General features: G+C 47.0%; 1 protein-coding gene across 1 annotated transcript in view; it reads right to left on the bottom strand.

Annotated features, from left to right (window-relative positions):
* Window positions 1-15531, bottom strand: part of SCN10A (sodium voltage-gated channel alpha subunit 10) — a 109159-nt gene that overhangs the window by 15367 nt on the left and 78261 nt on the right. The window contains 5 exon segments of the mRNA XM_006161349.1: window positions 1015-1299; window positions 2582-2704; window positions 8003-8176; window positions 11318-11472; window positions 13618-13741. Coding sequence (XP_006161411.1) covers window positions 1015-1299; window positions 2582-2704; window positions 8003-8176; window positions 11318-11472; window positions 13618-13741 — 861 coding nt within the window.

The following is a 15531-nucleotide window of genomic DNA, read 5'->3' as shown; positions in this document are numbered from 1 at the left end:
AGAGAAAGTGAGAAAGCAAGTTGCCAGACCTAGGACTTGAACCATGATTGACCATGTGGGAGTTCAGTGCCTTTAACTACCATGTTACCTGCCAGCCCCAGTTTTAGCATTCTCGAGGTCTGGAAATGATGTGCACGTCAGCATGTGCAGGGCATAAGCAGTGCCTCAGACCTTAGACTCCTAGGCTGTATTTGATGGGCTGTTGTGATTCACTTATCTGTTTTCCTCATATAGCATCAGCACCTGGAGCTAATTTGGACTTTATCTTCTGGGTTTAGCACAGTGGCTGGCACACCATTGCTACTCAGGGGTTATGAGGGATGTTCAAAAGGTCATGGAAAATGGGTATGAAGGAAAAACTATGCATGGATTTCAAACATTGTTTGGAACAAAATAAACTCATACATTCGATTCAATTTTCCCATGAACTATATGAAGTACCTTCGTATTTGTTGAACTAATGTATGAAATATTAGAAAACAGGAAGAAACTCATGAGTGAGTGCATGGCAGATGTAAAAATGCATGAATGAGTAAAGGACTGAATGAACAAATGGATGAAGATAAGAGATAAATGAATGAGGAAGAAGAAAGTATGAATGTTTTTGACTATCATCATCATCGCTAACTTTATCTATCATTAAGCAGAACTAATTAGACATAATTCATTCCCATCCAGGGGATGATACGAAATAGAAGACTGAACACATGTCAATACCATGTCTATTTTATATAGGCAGTGTGTTCTAAGTCATTACCTGATGCAAGACATGGTAGGCCCATCCCTTTATTCTACTGTAGTTGCTTACATTTGTCTAATTACAGCACCATGAGAGCACACTTATTAGTAAGGCCCTCAGGTTTCTTGGTGTAGTCCGTAGGAATAGAAAGTGACCTTGGTTCACACTGACTGCGAATCCCGGCAAAATCTCTACCTAGTGTCTTTTGGGATACTCCAGACCTTCCATTTTATTGAGCAAAGGAAGAGATATGGTTGACCTCATGGGTGACTTACCACTTGAAGAAGTGCAAGGTAACCCATTGCCACGTTATCAAAGTTGACCTTCACATTGACCCAGAAGAACTTGCCAGTATAGTTTTGAATCTCACAGTCAGAATAGTTATCCACAATTGTCAAAGGGACAAGAGAAAAATCTTCACTGGTGGTATTGATGCATTTCCAAAATTTCCCAGCAAAGAGATTCACGCCCATGATGCTGAAGATGAGCCAGAAAATGAGGCAGACAAGGAGGACATTCATGATGGATGGGATGGCACCCACCAGGGCATCCACCACCACCTGATGGGAAATAGAAAAGAACATGGAATCCCCAAAATCCTCTCCTCCTCCTTGCTGGGTTCTACTCCTTCTTACATTCACTCAGGCTGCTTCATGTGCCAGTGGCCTTTGGAAGCAGCAAGAGGAGTTAATTAGTGCAATAATTCAGAGTCAGAAGGCTGAGAGATACTAGGCAGTGAAAGATGGATTTAGACCTTCTTCTCTAAACTTCATTTAGGGCAGGTTTTAGAGTCTTTCCTCAGGATTGAGGAAATGGTTGGTTTTATAAGCACATACGTACTTATTTAGGGGTGTGAGTGGGTGTGTGATATTTGCACAAACAGACTTCTAGAAGCTTGCTTTATTACCCTTAAATACAACACACAGAATATAATTTGAAGTACGTTTGGTCAAGAATCAATGAAAACCTAAATCCATATTCACACACTGGCTCATTTGTAAATCAGCAAGCAAGAACCTGTATACAAAATAAAATAAATTTCAAATGATTTCAACCTCCAGCTTCTCCTATTTGTAAAGGTACAGGTTAATTTAAAAAAATCGACTTTTGTTTTTCAAGCCATGATGACTGCTTTGAGCCAAGGGTGGAGGAACAAAGCTAAACCTTACTTTATGCTCTGGGAAGCTTTTGTAATTAACATGATGAAGAATAGAAGGGAGGGGGTGGCAATTGCAGTCATCCCCCCAATGCCTGCCGAGATAAAGCTCAGGCTATGAGCATTTTATCCTGAAGGAGGCAGTGAGGGTAAGCTGGAGACTGACAGTGATGGATATGGAAAAGTGTGGAAGGAAGGGGAAAATCCACAGGATCTGATAGCGGTGTTGGGTTGGAGAGAAGAAGCATTCTAGTGGGTGGTAGCTGAGGTGCTGAGCTGGTGATGTCACTATATTTAACCCGAGTATTAGAGGAAAGATTCATTTGTCATGGGAAGATGGTGGGATGTTCTAGTGATGTTGGCAATCAGAACGAGAGGCAGAGTTGGGAGACTGGGATAAGTGTCTGTGGAGCCATGAATCAAGGATCATTTTACTAAAGGCAAGAACAAGGTCTGAGTTCTGATGGTTGTGACATTTTACGAGTGACAAGGGAAGACAAAGAAACTTGAATGGGAGCTAAGAGAGTGAGGATGTGTTGCACCACTGTAGTCAGAGCAGGAAGTGAAGACCCAGAGCTGATCCTTTGAAGGTGGGGCCTGGAACTCAGGGTCAGTGTTAGGCAGGGCGTAAAAGGATAAATGTTACCCACTGTTGCATATCAGAGAAGTTTTGAGATAGCTCTTACCCGCATGCCTTCAAATCGAGACAGAGCCCGCAGTGGCCGCAGGGCACGGAGGGTCCGAAGTGCTTTGATGGAAGCCATATCAGAATATTCCAGGATCTTTGCTATGAGGCTTGTCAGTGAGATCTGGGTGCAGAAAGAGGGTAAAAGGATCACACTAGGGCTCCAGGAAGGTGGTCTTAGTAGAAAGAGCCAGGAAATCTCTGCTCACCTGTCTGCTTAAGCGATCATCCCAGAGCCCAGCTTATTCTCAACTCCAATGAGAGGTCTAGAAAAAGTTTATTTGGTTCCTTCTCTTGTACTAAAGATTTTATTCATCAGTTATTTGAAGCTTTGGGCAAGAAAAACTCCATCTTTCCCTTTGCCACCTCCTGGTGTATCAGTGACCAAGCTCTCAGTGTATTAAATCAACTCCTCCCTTTCCCCTCTAGGGGCACCAGCCAGGCCCCAACAACATTGAAAGTTCAACTGACTTGGAGAGACAATGTTCCTTCATGATGCCATGCTGAAAGTCTATTTCAAGGAACAGGAAGTTATTCTCAATTGTATTTGTTCAGAAAAGTTGGGTAGAAAGAATCCTGGTCTGAGTTGGGTCTAGTTCTCTCTCAGTCTCTGCTTTTTTTTATGACCTTGAGCCAGTGCTCTGGACTAATGCTGTTTACTTTTTGTAAATGGAAGAATCTCAAAGTCCTGAGAGCTCTGCAGTTCCTCAATAACAGTAACTGCATGGCTCCTTGAGCTCTAGCTTGAGCTCTGGCTCAGGTATCTGAGATATGATGACTGATTTGTAAGCCCCTGTTGGTATATCAGTATTAAGTGGTGGTTAGTCCAAGGATTGCAAAGGACACAGATTGTCATCCTTTCTGGGAACTTGGAGGGTACTAGGAAGGTACCATGTATAGATTTGAGCCAGGTAGGTACCGACCGTGTAGAGCATATATATAATCTTGTGAGATCTCAGCTGCGTCACAAATTGTGGGCTGGACTTGGGCTTCACTTATCTTGGCAGCTAGCTGGGGATGTAAATAGTAACTTCAGAAAGGAAGATGTTTACACTTGGGTGCTAGAACCTCAAACAATGCCCATTCTCTCAGTGGGTGGTTTATTCCACCAGGACAAAGAACTAGAATGGAAAGAATCCCCTTTGTTTATACATTTAAGGCTCCAGACACCAGCCAGAGTCCCCTAGCTATTTGGCTGGCTAAGGGAAAGGAAGTCTGGGGACAATCTTTTGCTTAGCCCCTGGGAAGATGGCCTCCTGCGGCTAGGGTAGACAGGGGCTGGCACCTCTACTCAAATCCACCTACCCAAGCCCATCCACTCTCACAGCTCCTGCCCCTAGCATCCCATCTGGTCTCTAGGCCCCAGAATTGCATCCATTCCATTCATTCTCCACTGCAAATCTCATTATAATCATGTCTCTCCTCTATTCTCAGCCTTCTCAGATACTTTATCAACCTCAGGATACGTCTCAGACTCCTTAGCATCAATTATATGGCTATGACCTATTGTCTCACACTTCACCCCTATATTCCACCTAAAGCTAATCACTCCCTGAATGCACTTGTGTCTGTGCCCTTGATCAAGATTATTCTTTAACTAAGATTGGCCTTCCCCAGTCTTCTTCACACATCTTTGCTCCTGGTCATTTCTATGCTCTGCATTTACTGCCATCTCTGATATGAAGCTGTCTCAGCCACCCCACCCACTGAGTGCAAAAAGGCTCATGGCTTCTTGTCCCCAGGACTTTAATTTTCTCCAGCGGTATTCACTGCATTTGATTTTATAATATATTTATTTTCCTCTGTGTGTCTTGTCTCCTAGAAAACGACAGTGTAAACTCCCGGAGATAGGAAGCATTTATTTTTTGCTTCTGTTTCTCCCAGAGCACTTCATAAGATCATCCTGTATTCAGCAGTTATAAATAAAACATTTAACCAATGGAAGAAAGGACAGAAACATGTTGAGATGGATGGAAGAAAGGAAAGAAGGAAGGAAAACAGCTGAGTGGAAGGTTAAAGGGTGATGGGATAAAAGGATGCATTAAGGGATACAAAATGAACCGAGTAGAGAGTTGAATGAAATGATGCAAGAAATAAATGAGAAAGAAAAAAGTATGAAAGTAGGGAATAGTGGATGGATGGGAGAAGGATGGAAGACTGAGTAAAATGATGGGTGGATGAATTGGAAGATGGAGAGAGTTGGGTAGAATGTGAGAGGACTTCAGGAAGTTTGTGGGAAATGGAAATAAAATATGAGTTATTTTGGTGGAAACAACTTTGAGATCCATGGACAGTTTCTTTTTCAAAGTACACATTTTCAGTGAACTTTTTGAAAACCCCCTCATAAATGAATGGAAGAAATGAGTAAATATTTGGAAGGGTCATTGGATAAGTGAGTGGATGAATGGGAGTGAAAGGATGAATGGACAGATGAGTGGAAGAAAAAGTTAGATGGGTGGGTTAAAGGAAGAATGAAAAGATGAAAGAAAGAATGAATAAGGATGAACGAGTAGGGGGATGCTTGGTTGGAAGATTCATGAATGAGTGAAGAGAGAAGATTAGATGATTGGGTAGCTGAAAAGAAAGTGGGATGAAAAAATAGAAAGATAGGCCAACTCTATAGCACAGTGTACTGGGAACCAGATCTCATATGTTGACTGTGGTTTGAGTCCTGGCCTCGACAGCTTTAAAAAAAAAAATGCTGGAAGTGAGGGTGATCAACATCCTGACAGGATGGAGAAATGGAAGGAAAAGGATCGTGGTGTGACCATGCCCCATTGGGAGGGGCTCTCTTTCTCTCTGGAAGGTCACTGCCCTTGGCAATGAAAAAAAGAGGGACCAACACATGACATAATGGTTACTGGACTCACACATATTTAACTGTAATTCATGTCCTGAACCTGGAGACTTAAAACTCACACTGGGTGCGTGTGTGTGTATGTGCCCAAGACCCCAAGAGGAGAATGGAGGAGAAGGGATGTGGTGTGGCCATCCCCCTGGGGGATGATTCCTCACTTTCTCTCTCTGGGTCTCTGGCAAGTGCATGTGCCCTATAGCAAAACATTTCTCTCTCTAAAAAAAGAAAAGAAAAAGACAGAAATATATAAAGGTTATGGACCAATCGATGAATAGATGGAAGAAAGCTTGAGAGATACATGAGTGGGTAGAGAGGAAGAGGGAAAGAAGAAAAGAATGGGTGGATGGAAAGGGAGAACTAGTGGCAGACAGAAGGAAGAAGTTAAGGTGGATGGATGTCTGGGAGGACGTTAAAAAGGAAGAGTTAATGGCTGGAGAGATGGAAGGAGCGGCATGTAGAAGGAAGGCTAGATGGTTGGAAGAATTAGTGGCAGGATGGATGGAATGAGTGGGTGACTAGCTGAGGTGATCAGGTCTGAAATGAGAGAGCCTCGCAGAGGCAGGAGTGGCGGTGCCTCTCAGAGTGGTGGATGCCAGAATAAAACCCTTGCCTTCCTTTCTGAAGAACTATTTTATACATGCAAAATCATCACCTGTGACTCAGATTTCAGGCTTCACAGCTAATCCTGCGGTAGAGTGGCCTGGTGCTGCTAGTACCTTGGCATCAGGAAAGCAGAGAATTGAATGCACAGGCCTGCTGTGGAGGACCTGCCAACACGGGAGGTGGACAGAATGTTCTGTACTGGCCCCCATCCAGCTTCAGGAGGCAAGCACCAAATACAGACATGTCTCCTAACACCTCCGATGTGTAGACCTTGGTGCTGCTGGCTGCTGCAGCTGGGGAGGCAGAGATGAACACAGCACACGCCTCACCCTGCTCGCAGGAACCTTCAGCTATGCACCAGTGAACAAGTAACTCAGGTAGCCATGTTACCCACCCAGAGGGTAGTGGGTAAAACCCTCTACAGACTGAGACAGCAACGTAGTAGTTGAGACGAGGGAGAACTGACTGGGAAATCACAGGTATAAAGAGTGGGAGGCATGGGAACCAGCAGTTAGCGTAATGGCTATGTCGCTGGACTCCCACATAGTCGACCGCGGTTCGCATCCCGGATCCGGTGGCTTAAACTCACGCCGGGCGCATTTGCGTGGGTGCCCAAGATCCTGAGAGGAGAATGGAGGAGAAGGGATTGCGGCGTGACCATCCCCCCTGGGGGATGATTTCTCGCTTTCTGTCTCTATGTCTCTCTCTGTCTGTCTGGCGAGCACACGCGCCCTATAGTGAAAATCTCCCCCCCCCCAAAAAAAAAGAGTGGGAGGCATAAATAATTTTTAAAAATGTTGACTTGAGGGACCTGCAGTTAGCGTAATGGCTATGTTGCTGGACTCCCATGTAGTCGACCACGATTCGCTTCCTGGACCTGGTGGCTTAAAACTCAGGCCGGGCATGTGTGCGTGCATGCCCAAGATCCCGAGAGGAGAATGGAGGAAAGAAGGGATTGCGGCGTGGCCATCCTCCCTGGGGGGGGATTTCTCTCTTACTATCTCTCTGTCTGTGTCTGTCTGGTGAGCACATGTGCCCTATAGCAAAAACCTCTCAAAAAAATGTTGACTTGAGAGGCTGGCAGGTGGTGAGGTGGTTAAGGGTGCTGGACTTCCATGTGGTTGACCGTGAATTTAAAAAAAAAAAGTTTCAGAAAAAAAAAAACGCTCATAGAAATATGTGTAATGGGAAAGCTGTGTATGAATTTCAAAAAGTTTTTGTACCAAAATAAATTCATACTTTAATTGTAAAATAAATAAATAAAATAAAATAAAATAAAAAGAGTGGGAGGCACTTGGTAAATTCCCTAAGGCAGGAGTTCGTGGCTTCAGGTTACTGTGAGTCTGAACACATGAGGTCCAGCTCATCACCTTTCCAAGGGGACCTTCTGCCTTTTGTGGTGCCACCCAAGGGGAGCCAGTGGAGTAAACTCAGTGATCCTCAGTGATGGTCGTACATTGGAAATGTCTGCGAGCTTTTACAAAATACTGATGCTTACCCAAGACCGTAAGATCAGAATCTCTGGGACAGCGGTGCTTCTTCATTGTATTAAGAGATCCCCAGCGCGTTCTAATGAGCAGCCGGGGTTGAGAATCTCAGCATCAGCAGGTGAGCAGATTCTCTGTGCTTGCTGAGAGCTCTCAAAGGCCCAGAAGCCCAGTCAGGAGATGCAAGTCATAAGAGGCTCCAGAGCCTCTGGTGTCCCCTTGCTCGGGATGTGAAAATGCAGAGGATCGGAGTGGTCTTTCTGAAGAGAGGACTTACCCGAGGGTTCCCACTACGTCCCTGACATGGACTGCCTGGATCCTACCACTCATGGCGTGCAGGGCTGTTCTCAGACCCCTTGCTAAATGCTCTTCTCTGGAGTGAACCTGGGGAGCCAGGTCTCTGAGCTTCATTTGTACAAGACATCAGTCAGAGGTGAGGACCCCAAACCCCACATGGGCCCACAGAGCCACTCACATTCACAATGAGGAAGTCGAGCCAGCACCAGGCGTTGGTGAAGTACTTATAGAAGCCGTAGGCCACCCACTTGAGCAGCATCTCCAGCACGAAGATGAAGGTGAACACCCTGTCGGTGTACTCCAGCAGAGCTTTCACGGTGGGCTTCTGATCCAGGTAATAGTCTTCAAATGCCTGGAAGGAAGAGAGTAGAGGGGCCACTTGCTGAGACTCACAGCCTAGGGCACAGACAGACAAGGAAGGACCCAGCCAGCCCTGCCCACAGCTCTGGGGGTGGCTTTGGTAGCCGGCCTGTCTGTTCATGTTTTCTCTGCTCTTGGAGGTAAGGTGAGAGAGTGGAGGAGGCACTGCAAGATATAAACCACGACTTCCTTGGGGCCGATGGGGACATACAGCCCTGTTAATACTTTGCAGGGTGGCTGAACGCAAGTGAGAAAGGAACCTTCTCAAATTGGATTTTGGAAGTGAACCAAAAGGATGCTGACAGTGACTTGGTTTAAAAATAAAAGCATCAAAAGATGTTCTCGGGCAGTTCACAAAAACGAAAGTAAGTATCACCCACAAACCTCTGAAAAAGAATGTTCTGTCGTACTGGTAATCAAGGAAATTCCAAGGAAAAGGAGACGCTGTCATTCCTTGACCAGGCTGCTGAAGGTGACAAAGAATGGGGTCTACCCCGGTTTGGTGTGGCTGTGGGGACAACGCTTTTCTTCTAAGTGACTGGTGGGAGTGAAAATCAGGTCAGTCTTTTGGGAAGCCAGATTTGGTAACACGACGCAAACATTTTGGAAACACAGCAATTGTGCCTTCAACAACTTACCCTAAGGCCACAGGACACTGCTGGTGCCCACGCAGGTCCTTTGTAAGGGGCCAAGGTCCTTTAGTGTCCTTCAGCCACTGGGAACACTGGCTGCTAACAGCTCACAGATGCCCCTTTTCCTTAGGGCTTTGCTGGGCTGAAGGGAACTGCCTCCCACTGGCGAATGCTTGGCAGGTTCGATCCCTACCCGAGGGAGCCTTGGTCAGTAAGGTCTGAATGTGGGTTTACAAGGCCGTCCCCCTTGCCTCTGAATGGAATAAGTTTGTGGTGGCCTTCACGTGTTGGAGTTTCCTGCAGGATTAACTGAGGCTGTATTTCCTTTAAACCCCACACCTTTTCCTAGCTCCTTTTCCTGTTCTATCCTCCTTCCCTCACTGGCTTTACCCGAGAGCCATCTTCAAGAAAATGCTGGCACAAGAAATCTTGTCCCCGGTTCTGTAGCTATTACTGCACTGGGGATGGAAAATGGTCCGACATGCCCAAGGGAGTATTCCTAAGGATATGCAATGCACATTGGACGCAAACAGGGATTGATTGAATAAGTGATAGCTCATTCCTAGAATGGAATACCTTGTGGTCATGAAATGAGATAGTCCGAGAAGATTTACTGGGAAAATACCCTGAAAAATTAGGGAAGGCATCTATGTATTCCATGCCTAAGAAAGATGGGAAGAAGGTAGACCAACATGTTTTCAAAGTGAGCTTCTCTAAGAGTGAGAGGATAATAGGTGATTTTTTTCTTTGCCTTTTTTCCTATAATCTCCAAGGTTTTTTTTTTCCCCTCCCCCTGTACGTTGTCAGAGGAAAACTCATGCTATTTTTCAAAAGTACTCAAGTAAAAGCATACAGTATCCTAAATTTGGCACCAGCCTGTTTAGTCCCATGGGGAAGGAGATGGGCATGGAGGAGGGAGCTGCCAGGAAGCCAGGCTGGGGCTGGAGCAGCTGTTGCAGGATCTGAGCTCCTGACTGGGAATGGGAGAAGTGAGGGCAGGGGTGTGAGGGGAAGGGCAGAAGAGAGAGGAGGAAAAGAGGAGAGAGAGTGGAGGAGAGACACGAGGCGAGAAAGCCCATAGGGAGAGACATGAACCAATAAGACAATGGAGGCGTGCACCTGACCAAGCCAGCGTGGTTACGATGTTTGTGCAGGGGAGCAAGATGGGCAGGTGTGGAGGAAGGACAGCCCAGCCACCTCTTGTCCCCTAGCTTGGTGTCTGTGCTGTGCTGAGAGGTTACTACAGACCAGGTGGCAATCACCTCCCTGTGCTAGGGCAGTGGCCACTTTCGGATGCTGTCACTCTCTCTCCACAGGACCCAGGATGATAGACACCCCTGTGACTCTCGTCCCCTTTGGCTTTGTGTCATTGTCACCCTAGTTTTCCTTTCATCTCTCAGTTGGCATCCTCCCCTTTGCTCCTCCTTAAGGCAGGCCACGCTGTGCAGTTTTGACCCCCTTCCTGGGAAATTTGGTATTTAAGTGAATGCCTAGATATTTAGCAGATTTTTTTAGGGAGTGAATGTCACATGAGAAGCAAGTCAAGTGGAAATGCCGGGTGCCCATGGATTAGGAGAGTGGGGCCCCAGTTCCGGTCCTTGAACTGATTAGCTCAGACCCTGGTCAGGACCGTTCTTGTCTTAGGGTTTCCACTTTCTTGTCTATAAAATGTGGCTTGCGGAGGATGCTATTTCTTCTCATGTCTGTATTTACCTTGGCCTATTGGGGTGAGTGGATGAGACTGTGTGGAGAGCCTAAACCACAGGAAGGAGAGCAACTTCCTTGTTCTCCAAAGCCTGGCATTCAATGAGGGGCTGAGGCAGTGTCTCCCAACTGGGAATCTCCGTTCCAGTGAGGCCTTGTTCTTTCAGAGTGTGGTTTGTGGAGAACACCATCAACATCAGCCAGGAACTTGCCGTGAATGCATATGCCCCACCCCCAACCCCACCCCAGGCCTAAGGAACCAGAATCTGCATTTTAATAAGCTCTCCAGGTGACTACATTTTGAGAAGTGCCCTTGCAGTGATTTTTGTGAGCTTTGAAGGAATAATAGCATTTGCAAGTAGTTTATAAGACAAGGAAAGACCGTCCTCTTTGCAGTGGGCCTGTAGAGAAGGCCAGCACAGTTGGGAGGTTAGCAGGTGGAAAATCAGGGCCTTGGGAATAAAGTGAGGGCAAAGTTAGGCTTTTCTACTGACCAGTTGGGTGACCTTGGACAAGTAAGCCTTTTGGGCCTCAGTATCCTAGTCTATAAAACGCAATGCATACTCACTGCTTGAATTACCTGCAGGCAGGTTGAGTAGGTCATGACCTGGGCATGTGTGCACCTTCCATCCCCACTGCCAAGAAGGTCCTTACACTGGCCTGTAGTCTCCTTCTACCTACAGGTTGGGGACTCTCAGCCGAGGAGTCAGGCAACCCACTGACGCAAGCTCAGGGCTTTGGGATTTCAAGAGATCTTATTCTGGGGGCTTTGGAGAAGGGACTCTGCTTCCCCTTACCAGAGACCCACTGCTGAGGAGAATCATGAAGATGATGAAGCTCTCAAACCAGCTGTGCTCCACGATGCGGTAGCAGGTCTTGCGCACCTGCCAGCCCATGGCCCAGGGAGCTTTGGTAGTATTCACTTCGCAGCAGGGACAGAGGCGAATGCAGCCTGTGAGGAGAGGGAATGGATGGTGGGTGATGTCCTCTGGGCAAAAGGGATCATTTCTGCTCTAGTCCTACTGAGAAACCCCTGGGCTGGGAAACCCACTCACCAGCCTTCTAGAAAAACACACATACACACGCACATATATATATATATATACACACACATATACACACATGTATATGTGTATGCATATATATACATATATATTCTTTTTATAGATGATAGCAGGGAACACTGGTATCTCTTGAAGCTCTGACAAGCCATGGGGCTTGGCCTGGTGATTTCAGAGGGGCTACACCCTGAGCTCACACTATACCCAAGGGCTCTTGCGTAACTAGTTGCAGCCAGGTCCAGTCAGGGTCTAGAACAGCACAGCTTAGGGTCCAGTGAAGCCCGAAGCTCAGTAAGTGGTGCTTTTAAATTTTTTTTTCCTTTTCTTTCTACTTTGTAAATGATTGAGACCACAATTATCTTCATAGTATGAACCATTTGTTCATCACGCAAATGTTTATTGAGAACATAATGCACCTCACTGTTCTCAACACTGAGGAAAAAGGCATAAGATGCAGGCTCGGCCTTTTATGATTTACACAACAGAGAAGGGCTCCCCTTTCTGGGGCTGACCCCTCCATATGCTCCTCCCATCCTGGAGCTGAGGGAAAGCAGGACCACCCGGTCCAGCTCATCACCCAAACTCCCTGCCCCACCTGGGGCATGGGAGGAGGGACTTCCTTGGTCTTCCCAGTTCTTGTAGCTGCAGAGATTGGACTGGCTACATGGCCTGGTGCTGAGGGAGCCGGATCCAATATGGCTGAGCATGGTTTAACTCCCAACCTTGGTGGCTTAAAAAATATGCTGCAATATGCTATATAGCCCCAGCTAGGTAATACTTTATAGTATGCTCATTCTACTCACTGAGGTTTATGCCTAAAGTCAGACTTGGGTTCATGGATATGTATATATCAGCTGCGCTAGCTACTGGAAATATTTAGACTAATTAAGTTCATTAGCAAATCAATTAAATGAGGGGGAAAGGCATAGATAGCAACCATGGATACCAGAGACAATGTGGGAGGAGGGTGGGATGCAGCAGAGGGTGAGGGATAGGGAATCAAGGATGGCAAAAACAATAAAGAAAGAAAGAAAAAAGCAAAATATACAAGACATAAGGAATGGACAATTATTTGTTGATAACACGTATGTTGATGTGCTTGATTGAGCCAATATACAGTGTATTCTGGATGGAAAACTCATTTTGTATGCTGTAATGATGTATAGTGAATTAATGTAAAAATAAATAAATTTAAAGAAAAAAAAAAGAAAGTGGATAAAACAAAACAAAACAAAACATGTTGGACGTGTGTGCTTGCATGCCCCAATCCAATCCCAACAGGATGGAGAAGTGAAGAAGGGATTATGGCATGACCATGGCTATTGGAGGGTGCTTTCTCTTTCTGTCTCTCTGATTCTCTCTGGAGAGCACGCACACCTTCTCGCAATTGAAAAAAAAAAAAGTTACTGGGAACCAGCAGTTAGCGTAATGGCTGTGTCGCTGGACTCCCACATAGTCGACCGCGGTTCGTGTCCCGGGCCCGGTGGCTTAAAACTCACGCCGGGCGCGTGTGCGTGCGTGCCCAAGATCCCGAGAGGAGAATGGAGGAGAAGGGATTGCGGCGTGACCATCCCCCCTGGGGGGTGATTTCTCGCTTTCTGTCTCTATGTCTCTCTCTGTCTGTCTGGCGAGCGCACGCGCCCTACAGTGAAAATCTCTCAAAAAAAAAAAAGTTACTCAAAAGATGGGGTTTATGGTGATGCTTATGGTGGGACTCCCTCTTCTCTTTTCAGCCTTCAAAGGGCTGGTGTATAGCTCCGGGAGGTGGTTTTGAGGGTGATGAGGAAGGTCTCTGATTGCCAAGGTCGACAAGTACAAGACGCAGGTATCACCACTAGACAGCTAGAGTTGCGGCATTTGGGCTGACACTGGTGTCCTCAAGCCTGGGAGGGAGGCAATGAGGGGCCCTATTGATCTGTCTCCTGTGGACCTGAGACCAGGACCCTGGACACAGAGGGGCCCAGGCGAGTGTTTGCTGAACTGTACTCTGGCCCTGAGAAACGTCACCGTGAGGAGGCCCAGGGCTGCTGTTTTACCTTCTGAGAAGCAGTCATCTGGTTCTTCCAGGTCATCGGCCAGCTCAGGTATCTTCCTCAAGATCTCTTCAGGATCCGGGCAGTCCACCGTGCTGCCCTCTGAGGAACTTGTGTCATCCACTCCCTGCAGGGCAGAAGCCCAGGGCAGTGAACCAGCTCTCTGAGGGGCTGGAGAATCTACACATGGTCCCTGCTGTTCCGACTGGCTAAAAGCCCCTAGGTGCAGGGAGGCCGCCTCAGAGCCTGGCCTTGCTGCCGGCCCTCCCACAGCTCCCCTTGTGTGCCTGGGGCCAGGCCAGCTGAGGCCCAGAACACTGATGCTCTCTGTGGAGCTCCAGAGCCCTAAACCTCCAGGCCCCTGATGGAGAGCTGGCAATGGCCCGAGACACCGTAATTATGCCCATAAAGACTCTCAGCATTCACTGGGTTTGAATATTTAATCACGGAGCAATGCTGCAGGGGCCCTGCTGCCCTCCTGGCAGCCCCGGCTACGACATGTCTCCAGATGAATTCAATTAGGAGTTGAAGCTGCTCGCATCCGAGTAAACCTGATAGCTAGGCTAATGGATCCAAATGGTGGGGTGCGTGCCTGTCTGTCATGGAGGGCCCCGCCCTGCCTCTCCAGGGTCATGGACAAGAAAACAAAAAGCCAACACCCAGAAGTCGTGCACTGAGAATACCCCACGTAAGGAAAACTAGCCAGGGAGTCCTTAGCAGGAAAACAAGAATCCACATGACAACTCTTGCCCAGTGGGAACCAAGTGGCTTGTGCTAACCCAAATCCATCTCGGTCCACTCGCTTATCTTACCCTGCTGGGGTCAGCCTTGCCTGGGGCACGGTGCCAGTAGCTGACATTCCTCAAGCTGAAGGGCTTGATAACTTCGGGATGAAATGCTGTCTTCCTTAGATCTGCCTAACTCAGTGCTTGGCACGTAGTCAGGCCTCAGTGGCTCCGTGTCAAAATAAATTCTTGACTTTCATACAGTGGTGTTAAAAAAAAAAGCAGCTTACTTTATAGATAATTTTTTCCATGCCACTTGTTTTCTTTTTTTAAAAATTTTATTCATTGTTATTTATTTATCTTAATTTGAGCAGAGAGAGACACAGAGAGAGGGAAAGTGAGAAAGCAAGCTGCCAGGTCCAGGACTCGAACCATGGTCAGCCATGCAGGACTCCAGTGCCCCAGCCACTATACCATCTACCGGCCCCGCCACTTGTTTTCTTCAAAAATTTGTAAGTGAGGAACCAGCAGTTAACGTAATGGCTATGTTGCTGGACTCCCATGTAGCCGACCACGGTTTGAGTCCTGGACCCGCTGGCTTAAACTCACGCCGGGCACGTGTGCGTGCGTGCCCAAGATCCCGAGAGGAGAATGGAGGAGAAGGGATTGCGGCGTGACCATCCCCCCTGGGGGGTGATTTCTCGCTTTCTGTCTCTCTGTCTCTCTCTGTCTTTCTGGCGAGCGCACGCGCCCTATAGCAAAAACCTCCCCCCCCAAAAAAAATTTGTAAGTGAAACCATGAAGTGCTTATTTATTGATTTTTTTAATAAGGCATATCTGAACTTTGAGATTTCCTGCTCACTCTTAGGAAGGCTGTCAGATCACCGCTTACTCACAGACAGCCTCTCCCAGCCCCAGTCTGTTTTTGGCTAGAGAAAATGATGTGGACAAAAGAACGGGGGTGGCGGGGAGGTGGGAGGCAGCCCCAGGTTCGACTTCCTCATCCCCAGCGCCTCCACTTTATCTGCTGGCTCTGAAAGAGATTTGCCTGTCTTTGCGTATTGTCTTTTGTTTCCTTTTCTCTTGGCTGTCATTTTTTCTGGGTGCTTCCTCTACTTCAGCCAAGAGCTAAACATTTGACAAGCAGCGTCTCGTACTAATTCTCAAATCTTCAAATAGTTCTCCCGAGTAA

This window comes from Tupaia chinensis, unplaced genomic scaffold (assembly GCF_000334495.1).
Source record: "Tupaia chinensis unplaced genomic scaffold, TupChi_1.0 Scaffold138441_1, whole genome shotgun sequence".
NCBI lineage: Eukaryota > Metazoa > Chordata > Mammalia > Scandentia > Tupaiidae > Tupaia > Tupaia belangeri.
The sequence above is the reverse complement of the archived record's forward strand: the minus strand, read 5'-3'. Positions and strand labels throughout refer to the sequence as shown.